The sequence below is a fragment of the Urocampus carinirostris genome, chromosome 20 (assembly GCF_059441175.1).
Source record: "Urocampus carinirostris isolate Australia breed hairy pipefish chromosome 20, RoL_Ucar_1.0, whole genome shotgun sequence".
Taxonomy (NCBI): domain Eukaryota; kingdom Metazoa; phylum Chordata; class Actinopteri; order Syngnathiformes; family Syngnathidae; genus Urocampus; species Urocampus carinirostris.
The window spans coordinates 11,063,099-11,078,768 of NC_142368.1; the positions used below are offsets into that span (position 1 = coordinate 11,063,099).

Genomic DNA, 15,670 nt, shown 5'->3' on the forward strand with positions numbered 1-15,670 from the left:
AGTCAGTACAGGGAAATACATATATTTATCATTACAATGAATCATTCATATTTAACGAGTGTCAATCTTGGATGGGGGAATAAAACAAAACAGTATAATAGAATACAGTGTCTCCCAAACTTTTTGAGCCAGGGAACTTTTTTTTTTCCATTCAAAAAATCTCGAGGCAGATTGTCCGTCAACAATGTTTCAAAATTCATTCCGGCCACCAGTTTGATTTTTTTCCTAAAAGCTTCAATTATCATGTTGCTATAATTGGGGGAACAACGTTTTTCTAAATGTCTGGTCATCATGGCTCATGAGGTAATACGTGCGATCTAGTTTGGTAAATTATTTTGCTGTAATTTTGGATTTTCCTATATCTTTAACATTGTCGAATTTTATATCCTTTTTATCTTGTTTTTCTAGGGGAAACAAAAAAAATAGTAATACTTAACCTAGGCAAAAATTGCCAGGGGAAAAAAAACACTAAATTTTGACTATGGTTTGAGTAAAATAAGAAAATAATTGAAATCATCAAAGTTATGTATTTTAACTTAATTTATTACTCATTTGCAGTGCAATCCTAACCCTGTAAGACCCAACATTGTGAAATTACAATATTCTTTTTTTTTTTTTTTAAACGTTTTACAAATGTTTTTTGTTGACTTTCTTCCCATTCATAATGATTTACTATGATTCCGAGTGGCACATTTATAAATAAACCCACCCCACAAGTGTAGAACTTTTGATAAACTGCAAAACTTTGGCTAACGAACACTTTGTGAACTATATGTCTACTGTATAAAGCCATCAAATCATGCAGGTGTCGTTTTTAACTGAGGTATAAACATTTGCACCCATCTGTTCTGACAATATATACAACAAACCGAGAGGGAATTTTGCTACACCACTGACCCAGCGTTGTAATATTACAGCGTTTTCATAAAACTTTCCCAAAAATCGTTATGCAAACATTTTAATTTCATCTCCAAATGCATCCAATAAAGAAATCTATTTTTTTTTCTTTCATGTTCTTCAATTTTTGAGTCTTACGGGTCTTAAGGAGTTTCTTCTGACAAAATAAGTTACCATTGTTAAATACAAGTCCCTGTACTACTGCAATAGCAGTTAATTAGTATAGAATAACAAAAGCAAATAGTAATATGCTGCCACCTACTGATATGGATGAATGTTACAGTGACTCAGCTGATCACCGGAAGACAGCAAATAAACTAAAGCATTGCATTTCATTTGGGCAATTTCTTGCAGCACACTAGCTAAAATCTCGACAAAATAGTGTGCGCCGGAACACTGATTGAAAAGTACTCATATAACAATTATAAAGTCATATGTATAACATTTTAAATTGACAGCTCTTCCGATAGCAAACTCACTTGTGGAAGTTTTTGTCCGTCTCCTCCAGGTGAATAAGAACCTCCTCGGCACTTTGAGGTGACAGAGCGTCATAGAGTTGCTCATTGACGCTTCGCAGAAATTGCTTGAGCAGAACCGCCAGCTGCTCTTCATCTTCAGCAGACATCTCTCTTATGGATGAAGTACTAGAGGCGGTATCTTTAAAGGTACACTGTGAAATATTGGACCACTAAATGTGGCGTTTTTGTGTAGTGCAACTGAATATGAGTGCTCAAAAGCACAATGCAGAATACAAACTACGGAGACTCAAAGTGACCAGATCACACTATTTTTCGTCTGATTTTTTTTGCATATCCTTTCACAAGGCTTTTGGGGTACCCCTAGCAGCAGGATAGTGGACAATCATGTAAGCCCCCTCTAGGTGAGTATTATGTTATGTAAAATAAATTAAAAATTTCTCGATCTGCGACTACTTAAAAAAATGCATGTTTATATTAGCGCTGCAACGATTAGTCAATGTTGTCGACAAATATCGATAATGGAAAATTGTCGACAATTTATTATATTGTCTACCATTGACGCCAAACACATTTTCCCAACAGTGATGCATCTTACATGATTATAATTCTCTGCTAAGAGTCGCTCACGCGCATAGTGTTTCTGTATTGAGCGGTAATATACAGACAACATCAAGTACGTGTACCAAAACCTTTAAAAGTTAGGGAGCATTTTATCCTTGATACAGCGAATAAAAAGACAACTCAAGACTTAACTTAAGTTTGCAAGGCAGACCTTGAATATCATGGCAGAGTCTGACTCGCCTCTGTTAGATTTATGTAACATCCAAGCTAATACAGTTCTGATGACATACATTGTACATTTTATTGTATATAGAGCGCTTGAGCGTTATGCCAGACTGTGCCTGACATACAAATTTTAAATTAAATGCATGAAGTCCGAAGAGTAGTCAACATGGACCCCGTTAAAAACGTTTGATTTGATTGCGTTACAGACTTTGCAGTTGACCACCGAATGTACTTCACAAAATACACATACTGCATTTGTTTCATTTACTGTTCTACCGAAGCCAATGAGCTTGTTCTTGGTTTACAGGGATGAAAAATGTTCGCTTGATTTCAATCTATGATGTATTTGCTTGTTCACAAAATATGTACATAGGTTTATTTATGGATTTATGTCTCTACTGACCGAGGACTGTGCCTAATTGGTGTTAACTATGGCATTTTAATTCAATTTTTGTACAAATCCGCAGTACGTTCAACAAAAGATGTATTTTCCATTTTACCATTTTTTATGGTGTTTTTTTTTACCATTTGCCACATAATTAAACTACAAAAATAATTAAAATAAATATAAGAAAATAATAGTAATCCTCCGATTATTCCATCGCTCCAATAGTCGGTGACTAGTCGACTATTGGAATAGTCGTTAGTTGCAGCCTTAGCTTATATGATAGTTCATGTATTTTTGCTTCTCGATATTATTCAAATTTTGTTTTCTTTAATGAATTACGTGTTTGTTACCATTAGGAAGCGCTAAATAATACCTGACATCCCTTTACGCTCAGAAAAGAAAAACAATTTTCAAAGGAATAAAAAGATCATAAAATAATGTTTAAAAAAAAAGATAAAAAACTGAGCTTCCCCTAAAAATAAGAGATCAAATTTGTACCGCTGTGTTGGTTTCCTTGATAAGTTATATGTGGGGCTCTATGTTACAGGACCTTTCAACTACTGCTTGATGATTGGACAATTTGCCTGAAAGTAATTTGGCAGGTAAGTAAGGCGATCAGCAATATCTGACTACAAATATGTTTTTCTTTTCCTGTTTTCTAAACTGGCACAGAGACATTTTTGTTTCCAAGGATCTCACTGCCACTTATACGTGATCGTCTTTCTTAGCATCACTGACCCTTTTTTCTAATATTTTATGTGCGTGTGAAGATGTGTGAAATAGAGAGTGCCTATCATTCGCAATTTCTGCATATCTTCCGTTCCCAGAAGATTTATGTAGTCAGGAAACCAGAAGCGGTAAAGCCAGATGTAGCAGTGTGATACTCCAAGACATCATATCATCCCCATCAATTCAGCATTCTGAGGAAGAAAAATATATAATAGTATAATTTTTAAATATAATACAAGTACTTAATATATTTGGATTACCCGGTCAGTGAAAAAATGACGCCGTTGCGTAAAGGTAAAATTCTGGGCCCGGGCCACAACCTGACCCAAATCTGGCCTGAATTTCAGGCTGGGTTCAGATCGGGCTTAAATTGGAATTATCAAGTCGGGCCGGGACGGACTTTTCTCACACCTTTCTTTTATGTTTTTTTTTTCCCCTCTGTAGAGGATTTGCACAACATGCACTTACTTTTAGTCGCGTAATTATTTACGTGACTGCTTTTTACTTCTAATTGAGTAGTATTTTTCTGTAGTAACAGTACTTTTACTTGAGTAACACATTTTGGCACTGCAGTTTGGCGCCAAAGTTATATTATTCAAATAACTATCATAAGAACATTATTACCAAACTATCAGTTTAACTCCAAATAACGAAATCCGAATACATTTTCATCCTCTGTGTAGAAGATGCGCCGCTTCCTCTTTCCCTCTCAACGTGGCTTACATCAAACGTCATTTCCGCTTCTCGCCAATAATTTACAAGCTTTACAAACTTTCTATCTGCTTTTCGGACAAATGTTATACTATTTGCATCTTGTAATCTGCAGAATGTGATTTTCTTTTCGGTGCCAATTTGTTCAGTTTCCTTACACTGCACTTTGCCGAAATGCGCTCTTGGGCGTCAAACCTAGTGAACACTTGATTTGAGGGACGGAGCCTGAAGTACACACGAAGCTAAGTACTTCAACCGAAAAGCCAAACTTAACGCCGAGTACGCACAGCCTGAAGTAAAGCTTCGGGTTTATTTCGGCGCGAGAGTAAATCTTCGGTTTTGCCTTGGGCTCGGTCCTTCAAATCAGGTGAATCGGTCGGGTTCAGTCTTACATTAATTCCTGCAGGCAGGGTTGGGTCGGCAGGTTTTTTTTAAACCCCATCTTACCTCTACCGTTACACGACGTTATTTCTAACAACAGTATTCGCAACACTGGTAATAACATGATGCATTTTCATTATAGAAATACATATCAAACTTGTAGCCTTTTGTGTAAATCACATACCTGTCAACCTGTACAATTTTTTGCCGTACAAAGTATGTTTATTATGCATTTTAAGACGTGGGCGACGTACAAGAAAATCTGTGCGGAAAAACGCAAACTGGTCAATTATGGGTACCATGCGGTATACACCGACTATGACGAAACGGCAAATCAATCAAGTCAAACGAGTTCGCCGCGGTAGCCTCTATCGTTTGTTTTTTTTCGTTGCAAACGAAGCGAGCGCTTTGATGCTCCTGTGCGCATGCGTCTGCCGCCTCGGATTTCATGTGGTAGTTATGTAGTGAAAGGAAGTCCGTCTCTTTAGAGAACCGGCTTTTTCAGATCAACTCATTCAAGACTCTCAAAGGGATTACTTGATTTGATGCATTATATTATGAATCATTATTGTTGTATGAATACGTTAAGAAAAAAAGGAAGTATAAAAGTAGAAAATGAAAAAAGACAGGTTTGTGGTTATCCCTTTAATCAGTATATTACCAAAAATAATTTAATGCAGAAAATTAGTTCATAATTTGAATAAGAACATGTATTATTCTACTTAATTATATTTGCATGTATTTTTTCCTTCTACAGTGAACGTCCAAGCTACTTTAAATTTTGAACTTTTTTTATAATAAACCTCATTCATGTCGAGCAACTTAGTATCTCACAACAAAATGTTAATTAAAATTATATGATATAAAACACATGTACAATATAACATGTTACACTGCATAAATAAACACGTTTGAAAAAAAAAATGGTGTAAGGTTGTTTTGTATTTTGTAAGGGTAAATGCAACATTTTATAAGGGCAGGAGCCGTGGAGCTTGACAGGTATGCAATCAGTAAAAAAGTGTCTCTCAGCTTCAGAAGGGTTGGTGACCCCTGATAGATAGCATGCCTAAAATTGTCCTTTAATGCTTTCTCCTGTTCTTTAATAACAGTGCCTGTGTAACATGTTTTCTCTTATGTCTTCCACATCTTCAGAAAACTACATAAGTAGCGGTTATTCCGCGACTTTAAAAACGATACACGATAGAATGCATGATCCATGACTCTGACATCGATTGCAACACCTATTTCTAGATCCCGTTCACAAGCATTTATCTTAATTATCTACAGCTGGCTTGTTAAGCGTGCAACCGATTAAGCCAAAATGCACCCAACAAATTAGCCTGGATTTCTTTATTTCTAGTCTTTATTTTTTATTTTATTTCCAATTTTCAGCAATAACCCTGGGACGACGCTCAGTGTATCATTTATTCGTCCTCATTGTAAAGTCACGTATAAATTCCCCCATTTTCTGTCAGACAATTCATTGCATAAACACAATGGCCAAGACAGACGCCATTTCTGCATACAAGCAAAACAACATAAGGCAAAATGAGAACTAATTATAAAAAAGACTCAAATTTGCATTACCGTTCTGCGGTGAACAAACTCCAACGTTAGCTCAATGTTATCTTCCTCTTCAGTAAAAAACAAGTGACTAAACACCACCCGAAAACAAATTCAGTTTAAAAAAATCGTCGTGTTTTAACATACCTTGCATAATTTCGAAGCTTTCTCCTTGATATTGAATCCGACATCGACGTCTCTATGGAAACATTCGTCAACCGCGATGCATTGTGGGATAGCATACCAACCGTGTTGCCTTCATGACGCCGATTATAGCACATGGTGCGTGTAATCCATGTCCCTGAATTTGAAATGAAGAAATAAATACAAATGTATTCAATTGAGAAAAAACAATGCAAATATATTTCACTTGATCCTAACAACTATCAAGAGTGATGAATTGCTGGTTCACTGTGATAACCGCGGCGAAAGGTTTTTCCACACGGGACTCTGAAGGCATCTCCTACTTCCGAAACAACGTCACGTGACTCATTGTTTTGGTCTTTCTTCCGGGTTTCATTCAGATACACTCCTGCTTAAAAGATCAGCTGTAATACTAAATATAGAAAATATTCACATCATTATTGGACAGAAGATCCTTTGATTCGAATGCCCGATTCCTCGCCTGATATTATATTGTGCACATAGCAATTAAAAACTATATCCAAACTCGTAAAGGGTGTTCGCCAAGGGGAATCATGGCGGCCGTTGACAGCTTTAATTTGCTGTTCAGGGAAATCTCCCGATCTTGCAGCGTCTACCAGGAGACGCTAGCCGTGGTGGGTGCTCTTTACACCGTTAGCAGGGCTGTCATCTTGCTCAGGGACTGCTGTGTGATGGTCAGGGTGCATTTCCTGCCAAGGATGATCTCCAGCATGAAGCTGAGGCAAATATATGGAGATTGGGCTATTGTGTACGGTAAGAACCTCACATGCAGCAAGTTGTACATATGTAGAAGTACACAACGTGTCAGGTGAAGTCATGTTTATTTGTGAAGCCCTTTAACACAAGGAGTCTCACAGGGTTGCACAGACTATTGCAAACTACAAACTATTATTACACCATCCCCTGATCTAAAACCTACATGAGGGCAAGGAAAAACACAAAACCTCAACATGAAGTAAATGAAGAAACCTTGAGAAGGGACCGCACGTGAGTTAATCCCCCACAAGAAGTCTCAAAGAGCTGCACAGGCTACGAACTATTGCAAACTACAGACTATTATTACACCATCCCCTGATCTAAAACCTACATGAGGGCAAGGAAAAACTCAATCCTCAGTCAAGTCAAATCATGTTTATCTGTGACACAATTAATCACAAGTAGTCTCAAAGGGCTGCAAAGACCACAGATTATTGCAAACCACAGGCAATTATTACACCATCCCCTGATCTGAAACCTACATGAGGGCAAGGAAAAACTCAAAAACCTCCGCATGAGAGAAGCGAAGAAACCTTAGGTCTAGATTTAAACACACTGAGGTTGCAGATCGAATCTCAGAAGTCAGAGTATTCCACAGCACCGGGGTCCGAATGGAGAATGCTCTCTGCGGATCTCTTCTTGGCTCTTGGGATCCATGGTAGATCAGCGTTTTCAGAGCGAATGCTCCGGACAGGAATATAGGGGGGAAATTCAATCTGAAATGAGGGGGCAAGTCCATGCACTGTTCTCATAGTTATAGGGTCAGTGATACTTGGGAAAAAGTCACATGACATTTTAGGCACATATGTCGAACTCATGAGGCCAAATGGGGCCTGTCACCTCATTTTTATGTTGTCCTCAAGAGCTTAACGTGCCTGTGCGTTTAAAACTTAATCAATAGTCTTTTGACCCAAAAACAAACAAAAAAAAACAAGTTTATGGTTAAGTAGACACTCAGACTAAGGAGATAAGACATCAATGTTTTTTGAATTTACATTTATTTAATCTCTGTGATTACAAAAGCAGATCCACCAAAGAAGGTGGGCAAAGAACAGCAACATGATTGTCAAAACCAAAAAAACACAGTAAGGCATAATAGTCAAAAGAATGAATTGGCATCCCATGCAATCTCCTTTTGTCTGTGTCCAACATTGAGGATATAATTAACTTCTCAACTACGTTTCCCACAATGCCTGTCGACTATAATACCCACAACAAAATGATGGCACAGCGGAGAACAGCAATTCCCTATCAATGCTGATGAATGTATTTGAGAAATAGATTATCTGATAAGTGTCCTACATTTCATTATTTTAACATGTTTAGTTAATATGAGGGCAGCACGGTAGGGCAGTGGTTAGCCAAGTGGGGCACAGTTCTGAGGTCATGAGATCGAATCTTCCTGTGTAGAGTTTGCACGTTCTCCCCGCGATTGCGTGGGTTTGTGGGTTTCCTCCGGGCACTCCGGTTTCCTCCCACATTCCAAAAACATGCGTTTCAGGTTAATTGCCTGGTCCAAATTGTCCCTAGGTGTGAATGAGCTGGGATGGGCTCCAGCACCCCCGCGACCCTACTGAGGATAAGCGGTGCAGATAATGGATGGATGGATAGTTAATATTACATTTATATGTGTATTGACATTTTCTTATGTAAATGTAATGTGTGTCACGAATTATTTTACATACCATTCAATTTTCGTATATCCAGACTTTAAAGAGCACCTAAAAACCCCAATTTGGACAGAATTATTAAGAAGCGCACCTTTTAACACCACAGAATACAGCATAGAGATTGAAAATGCATACAGTAATTAAATATATGCGTCACCATACAAAGATTAATGGTAATACCAGGATTAGCCATAATTGTGCAATGATTGATCAAATAGATTTACATCGCTGGCCTAAATTTTGAAACCTTGTATACTACTGGAATCAGACTCTAGTAGTGGCAGTGAGAGTGCTACTTCTACTACCTTTACCACTATAAAACCTGTGGTATAAATGACATGCGACAAGGCATAGTAGACCATACCTCGTTATTACACTGTTTTCTGTTGTGCATTGTAATAGGTTAAAAAGACTCTCCACTTCTTCACCAACAAATGTCAGAAAATGGAGGAAACAAAGTCTTACAACAAAATACTATACAAGCTCTTTAATGTACGCGTATTTATTAAACCGAGAGGATATTGACGCGCAGGTGAAGAAGTGGAGAGACAGTTTAACCGATCAGAATGCACTATGCAAATCAGCGTCATTGCACCATTCGTGAACATATTGTGATATTTGGATTGTGTAATGCCATTTTGTGTTTCATTGGTACCACTAGTGGTCTTGAGGTAAAGAATTGGCGTTCTCGACACCATTATTCGGGTTTGATTCCCATTCTAGGCCAACATTTTCTAATTTTGATCGGCAGCACATAGAAATGCAATGTGCTGCATAACATGCGTCCGTACACAAGGAAGCGCTTACATGCACCTTATAGTCCTGTGCGCCTCATGTATGAAAAATATGCGACAAAAGACTATTTTTGGACTGCCATTATGATGTGGCCCTCAGCAAAAATGAGTTTGACCCTGTTTTAGGGTGCAGTAAAGAAACAAGCTTAGCAGGTTCGTGAATGAGAACTCTGAAGCAACCACAAGTGTAACAAAATACAAATCATTCCATTAATCCATTCATGTCGCCCATCAGGCGCATCGGAACCTGTGGCGCAGGCCTACTCCGAGGAGCTGGCCCGGCACGGCCTGAGCATAATCTTCATCACGCACAGCCGCTTCAACATTTCCGACTTTGCCGCAAATCTCTCCCAGATCTACGGCGTGGAAACCGTCGTCGTCCCTGCGGACCTGGGCTGGGACCACGCGGCCGGCAAGCTCGTCGTAGAAGCCCTGAGGGGCAAAGATGTGGGCTTTCTGCTCAATTGTGTGGAGGAGGCGTGCGTGACATCTCAGGATCTGGTGGAAATGTCTGAAGAGAAGCTGATGGGAGCGACGGCCGGTAGCGTAGCGGCCGTTACACTGCTGACCCGCTTGGTGCTGCCGGGTATGCTGACACGCAGCAGAGGAGCCGTGGTCAACATCTCGTCTGCAGCGGGATGCAGGCACATACCTGGGAGAGTGATGCTCACAGCTGCCACAGTGAGAACATAAAAAAAAGATCAGAAGATGAAAGATGCACTCGTTTGTCCACATTTGGGCAATATTTGGGTTGTAAGATATACCGTAAATTCCGGACTATAGAGCGCACCTGATTATAAGCCGCACCCACCAAATTTCGGGTGGAAAACCGATTTTGTACATACAAAAGCCGCACCTGTATATTAGCTGCATGCGCCCACATTGAAAAAACGCAATACAAACACGAAATTAACTCATACCGGATACAGTCCAAAAAACACAGCCGGCAAAATGAACGGAAAATTACACCGGTACTTAAGATTTAATGCAAACCTGCAGAGTCCGGGTGCCCGTTGAAAGTAATCCAAGGAAAAAAGTGTATATTTCCAAAGGTAAGGGTGGGAAAAATATATATCCACTATTGTCGGCCGCGTCCACAAACACGTCTCACCTTTACTCCACTTCCCGTCAGCCCGCGTTTGCCCCGCCCCTTCTTTCTCATTTGCTCGTACAAAACATATCAAAATAAGTTTCTAAAATAAATACATTACAAAAATATACAGTTGCAAATACATATTATACATGGTTACACATATCAGGGATGTGATTTGACCAAAGTGAAATTATCTGAAAATTAGCGGGGGGGGGGGGGGTGTGATTGCTAGCTGGGGGGGGGGGGGGGAAACCAGGTAGGACCAGGGCAGTGCCCTGGTGGGGGGAAAAGTGGGGCGAAGCCCCCCCCCGGAGCTCATGGGTTTTTTTAAGTACTTTCAATGCACTCAGATGACAAAGAAATAGACAAGACAACAGCATAAATTTTCAATGTATATTGAACTATCCCATATAAAATTACAGTTTAAGTCAACTCAAAATCAGTCACATTAAAAAACATTTCCCCAACGCCACTATCTTAATTGTAAAGAAGATGGTTCCAGTGGCAAGGGAGACCCTAGACGACCGGCATCTTTCTACAACTGCAGGCGGCTAACGGGATCCAGGTCTGTAGGAAACCGCCTCAAAGCGTGCCGCCACCAGCTTTTGGGATCACTCTTAGTCTGGACTCTACCCTTCGACCTGTTCGGCTTGGGTAACCCTACCAGGAGTACGAGACTCCCGCCGACATAGCTGACTGGAGTTCTTTCACGTGTTTTTTGCTCTTTGCGTGACTTTCAAGAGCTTTGAAACCTCTCCCACCATAGTCGATGGTATCATGACACCAAATGCAAAGTGCTTTCCCGGCACGATCGATCTTCCGAATAAAGTCATTGAACAAATTCGTCACAGTCTTCTTTCCAACATTCGTAGATAATTCCTTCTCCAACCAGTCCCATCGAAACTTGTTTTTTACAATCTTATCAATTTCTTTAGCTCGCGGAGCATCTTTGCGTTCGATCACGGACATCTTTCTTTAAACACCCGGCAAAAACGTGTGAGAAATGAACAATGGCACACTCCTATAACAAGCGCGTTTATTGGTCAACACGAGACTTCAACCAATCGCAAGTACGTTTCATTTCAGTTACGGAAACACTCAAATGGCATGCTGTCGAGACGAAATCGTTTTTTTTTACCAATTAAAACACCGGAAATTTTAAAATTTTATTTTTGGAGATAAAAAAAGCGGAATTCCGCGAATTAGCGGAAAAATCACATCCCTGACATATTTACAAAGAAAGACGGTACACCGAGAGTTTTCAAAGCTTTAATAATAATATTATAACTTTCATCCCAAACCGTGCCTGTGAAGGGTAGCAAAACGCTACTAGCAACACGCTCGCAACACAGTAAACAGCTCTGTTAAAAAAACATACAGCACCTGAAGTGAGCACGGTAAGCCGTCATCATCTTCCTCCTTATAGCTGACGTTAACAAAGTCGTCTTCCTCCAGTCTGGGAAAGAGACTTATTTATATAGACGTCGTCCCACGCTCCCTTGTTCAAAAACACGCTAGCATCACGCTCGCAAAGTGAAGCTTGCGCGCGATAGCTCTGTTTCCTTCTATATTGGACTGCCCGATTGCATTTAGCTTGAAAGTTGCGTCATGTGCCTTTCTTTTTGCTATTTGCTTGATGAGGAAATGTCCACGCTAATTTAATTTGTACACAATCTAAGAAGTTGCAGTCTAAATCTTACCTCTTGTACTCGAGCGCCGCTGGCAGCCGTTAGAAAAATTACATCAATTGGCCGCATCACTGTATAAGCCGCAGGGTTGAAAGTTTGGGAAAAAAGTAGCGGCTTATAGTCCAGAATTTACGGTAATAGTTGACCTCAAAAAGATGGATTTGGGGAATCATGTACTATGTCTTTGACTCTTCAGGGCTACTTGGATCATTTCTCACGAGCTCTTCACCTTGAATACGGTGCCAGAGGCATCTTTGTACAAAGTCTCCTTCCATTCCAGGTCTGTTGTAATGTGAGAAAAGTACAGTAATTTCTGCACTGTAAGGCACACCAGAATATAATGCACACGAAATTGAGACTACAGTAAGAGCTACTGTGTGTATGGTACATATTAATACAATGCATTAATGCAGTTATTTTTCTTCACATATTAATGCATTGCAAAACAGAAAGTCTTACAACAAAGTACTGTACAAGCTCTTTAATTTACGCATACATTCATCCATCCATTATCTGCACCGCTTATCCTCAGTAGGGTCACGGGGGTGCTGGAGCCCATCCCAGCTATCCTCAGGCAGTGGGCAGGGGACAACCTGAACCGGTTGCCAGCCACAACACATTCACTCATTCACACCTTGAGACAATTTGTACTGGCCAATTGCATGTTTTTGGAATGTGGGAGGAAATCGGAGTGCCCGGAGGAAACCCACAAAAGCACGGGGAGAACATGCAAACTCCACACAGGAAGGTTCGATTTCATGACCTCAAAACTGTGCTGCGCACGTGCTAACCACTGCGCCGCCGTGCTGCCCCGTACGCATACATATTAAACATAATTTTATTTCATAGTTGTCAATCTAAAGGGAGTATGTACGGTAGGGAGAATATCTCCATTAGGACGAATTGAGCGTCTCACACTCTGTGCCGTAAATTCCGTGCTCACGCTTGCCCCATTGCCCCATATAAGCCTCCCCACGCCCTTCATACAATTTGTTACGGGTGTCCAGGGTTGGGTAGGGTTACTTTAACTTGATTACTTTTGGATTACTCCAATACCAAATATGCTAATAAAAGACAAAAGAAACTAAATATGAATACAATTACTAAATTTTGTGCAGGCTTGGGGAGTAACGAAATACATGGAACGGCAAAAAAAATGTTGGCAAGCTGTTTGGATTTATTTTCTTTTGTTTCTGTTGCATTTGATGTTAGTTTTGCCGGAGATCAAAGAGATCAAAGCCAGGAGAGAAAGCTTACCACGTGTTGTGAGTCATAATTTTATTCATATTTAGTTTCTTTTGTCTTTTATTAGCATATTTGGTATTGGAGTAATACAAAAGTAATTGAAAGTAATCCAGTTAAAGTAACCCTACCCAACCCTGCCGGTGTCACACAACCAAATATGTGACCCACTGATTTCCGATTTTTTTTTTTAAAGTGGTGCATCTGGCTTTGATGCAAGTATGCAGGTTAGGGAGAATATCTCTATTAGGATGAATTGAGCATCTTATACTCTGTGCTTCAATATATATATATATATATATATATATATATATATATGCCCACCCTTCAAAAACTATTCCTGACAGATTGAGGCTTCTATGTAACAACATAAATGAATGCATGACTGTTCAATGATCATATGGACTCTGTGATTCATGATTTAACAAGTAGGGGGATAATGCAGTAACGCACCCATGTAGTGACAACAGTAAAATTACAAAATTTTATATCGTGCACATCACAGTAATTGCGTTTGTAATGCATTAGTCCCAACTCTTGTAGGGATATATTACTGTTCACATGTATTGTATTTGCTATCTTGTTGACGTGCACCTCTTGTTAGATTCATTTATAAACGGTTATTATTCTTCAAAATCAAATTCTGCATTGGTTTCAAACATGATTTCTATCTTTCCCGGCCGATGTTTTAACACGCAGATAACCTCCAGTAAGAGACGGGCCGCGACGTCCACAGAGGGATGGCTTACGCCCACACCGCAGGTTTATGCTCGCCACGCCGTCTCCACTCTTGGCGTGTCCAATCGGACCACTGGATATTGGCCGCACTCACTGCTGGTAGGCAATCGAAATCCACACACCCCCACGACTATACTGTGCAGTGTTTCGCTGAAAATTTTTTGGAAACCCTTGTGGGTGAATAGTCACCTTTCCCCTTCCCCTTCCCTTCCACTAACTTCCCCAACCCAACCCAACCCAACCTGTGGAATTCGTAAAGCCTTCATATTTCTCCTGTAATCTTGAGAGCTTGCAAACAAACACTTATTCGAGAGACTCCATATCAATTTTGTCATTGGGATTCAAACCACTGAAATATTTCTTTCTCCATTGCTGGGAACTGTCCAAAATGTTTTCACTTTTCCAGGCATGCTGTATTGCAAAAATAGTTTTACAAATAACTGGACCAACACGTTTACCGTAAATTCTGTACTTTCCTTCGCCCCATTGGTTTATTGTTTTGGTATAAGCCAGGCCCGCTCCACACGCTCTCTGCCATTTGCGAAGGTGACACACAACCAAACTTGCGCATTTAAGCCGACAATTTTAGTATTTTGTTTTATAGTTGGAAATACTGTACATTTTAGATGAGAGTATATATATAGTCAGGGAAATATCAGTAGGGAGAAATACTTGTACCCTGTGTTTGAGACAGTGCCACCGTAACTGTATTGAGTTGCAGGGTTACTTTTGGATGACTCCACTACCAAATATGCAAATAAAAGACAAAATAAATTAAATATGAATACAATGATGACTCACAACACGTGGTAAGCTTTCTCTCCTGGCTTTGATCTCTTTGATCTCCGGCAAAACTAACATAAAATGCGACAGAAACTAAATGAAAATCAATCCAAACAGCTTGCCGACATCATTTTTGCCGTTCCATGTATTCCGTTACTCCCCAAGCCTGCACAAAATTTAGCAATTCTATTCATATTTAGTTTATTTTGTCTTTTCCTAGCATATTTGGTATTGGAGTCATCCAAAAGTATTCGAAAGTAATCCAGTTAAAGTAACCCTACCCAACCCTGTTGAGTTGTACTTTGAAGTGCCATATAAACATACCAATTCCAATTTGCTGACGTGATTAGCGGTGTGATGCTGGCTAACTCAAGGTGCATCAGCGATCTGAGGTACCGATTGAATGGCATTGAAACTCGTAACCTGTTTTTAATGAGTAGCGGTGTAGCGCACCATATTTATTAAAAACATATTTTACTTTTCATTACAGAGAAGAAGTACCCCCTGACACAGTTATCTCTCCATTGATTACATGTGTTTCTTTCCTCCCCAGTACGCATTGATGAGGAGCATGCCAGATTGGATTTGGGTCTTGGGCTGGCGAGTCTTTATGGAATAAAGGTGGATTGTCATAAATTGTGTGATAGTTTTGCTCTTCTTCCAGATATTAAATGGAAATGCTCAAGGAGGTAAAGTTGTGTTGTTTCGTTTGGACATTTTTGTGCAATTATAATGCACAAAACGGTACAAAGACTTTCTTATTTGTGTGCTTTAACCCACAAGTGTAGAAACAGGCGGCCCGCGGGC

The 15,670-nt window shown here is 39.8% G+C and overlaps 2 protein-coding genes across 6 annotated transcripts in view; one reads left to right on the plus strand and one right to left on the minus strand.

The window, feature by feature from the left end:
- The window catches only part of tbc1d32 (TBC1 domain family, member 32), a 94,983-nt gene extending 88,753 nt beyond the window's left edge, over nt 1–6,230 (minus strand). For 3 of the 5 annotated variants that reach the window (XR_015848244.1, XM_088324760.1, XM_088324758.1), the window contains exons 1-2: nt 6,082–6,161; nt 1,377–3,470 (exon numbers count right to left, since the gene is read on the minus strand). Coding sequence is in view for 4 of the 5 variants with exons in the window: in XM_088324760.1 (XP_088180886.1) it covers nt 1,377–1,522 (146 nt within the window). In the remaining variant the exon portion in view is untranslated. Of the gene's footprint in view, nt 1–1,376; nt 3,471–5,958; nt 6,057–6,081 lie in introns of those variants that run through there. The other 2 variants (XM_088324759.1, XM_088324761.1) reach the window with 2 other exon arrangements.
- Nucleotides 6,231–6,403: 173 nt separating this feature from the next.
- On the plus strand, nt 6,404–15,499 carry hsdl1 (hydroxysteroid dehydrogenase like 1). The gene is made up of 5 exons (XM_088324762.1): nt 6,404–6,852; nt 9,555–10,000; nt 12,297–12,380; nt 14,042–14,179; nt 15,417–15,499. Exons 1-5 carry the CDS (start codon nt 6,633–6,635, stop codon nt 15,480–15,482), a joined length of 954 nt encoding a protein of 317 aa, XP_088180888.1. The 5' UTR covers nt 6,404–6,632; the 3' UTR covers nt 15,483–15,499.
- The last annotated feature ends 171 nt before the right edge of the window (nt 15,500–15,670 follow it).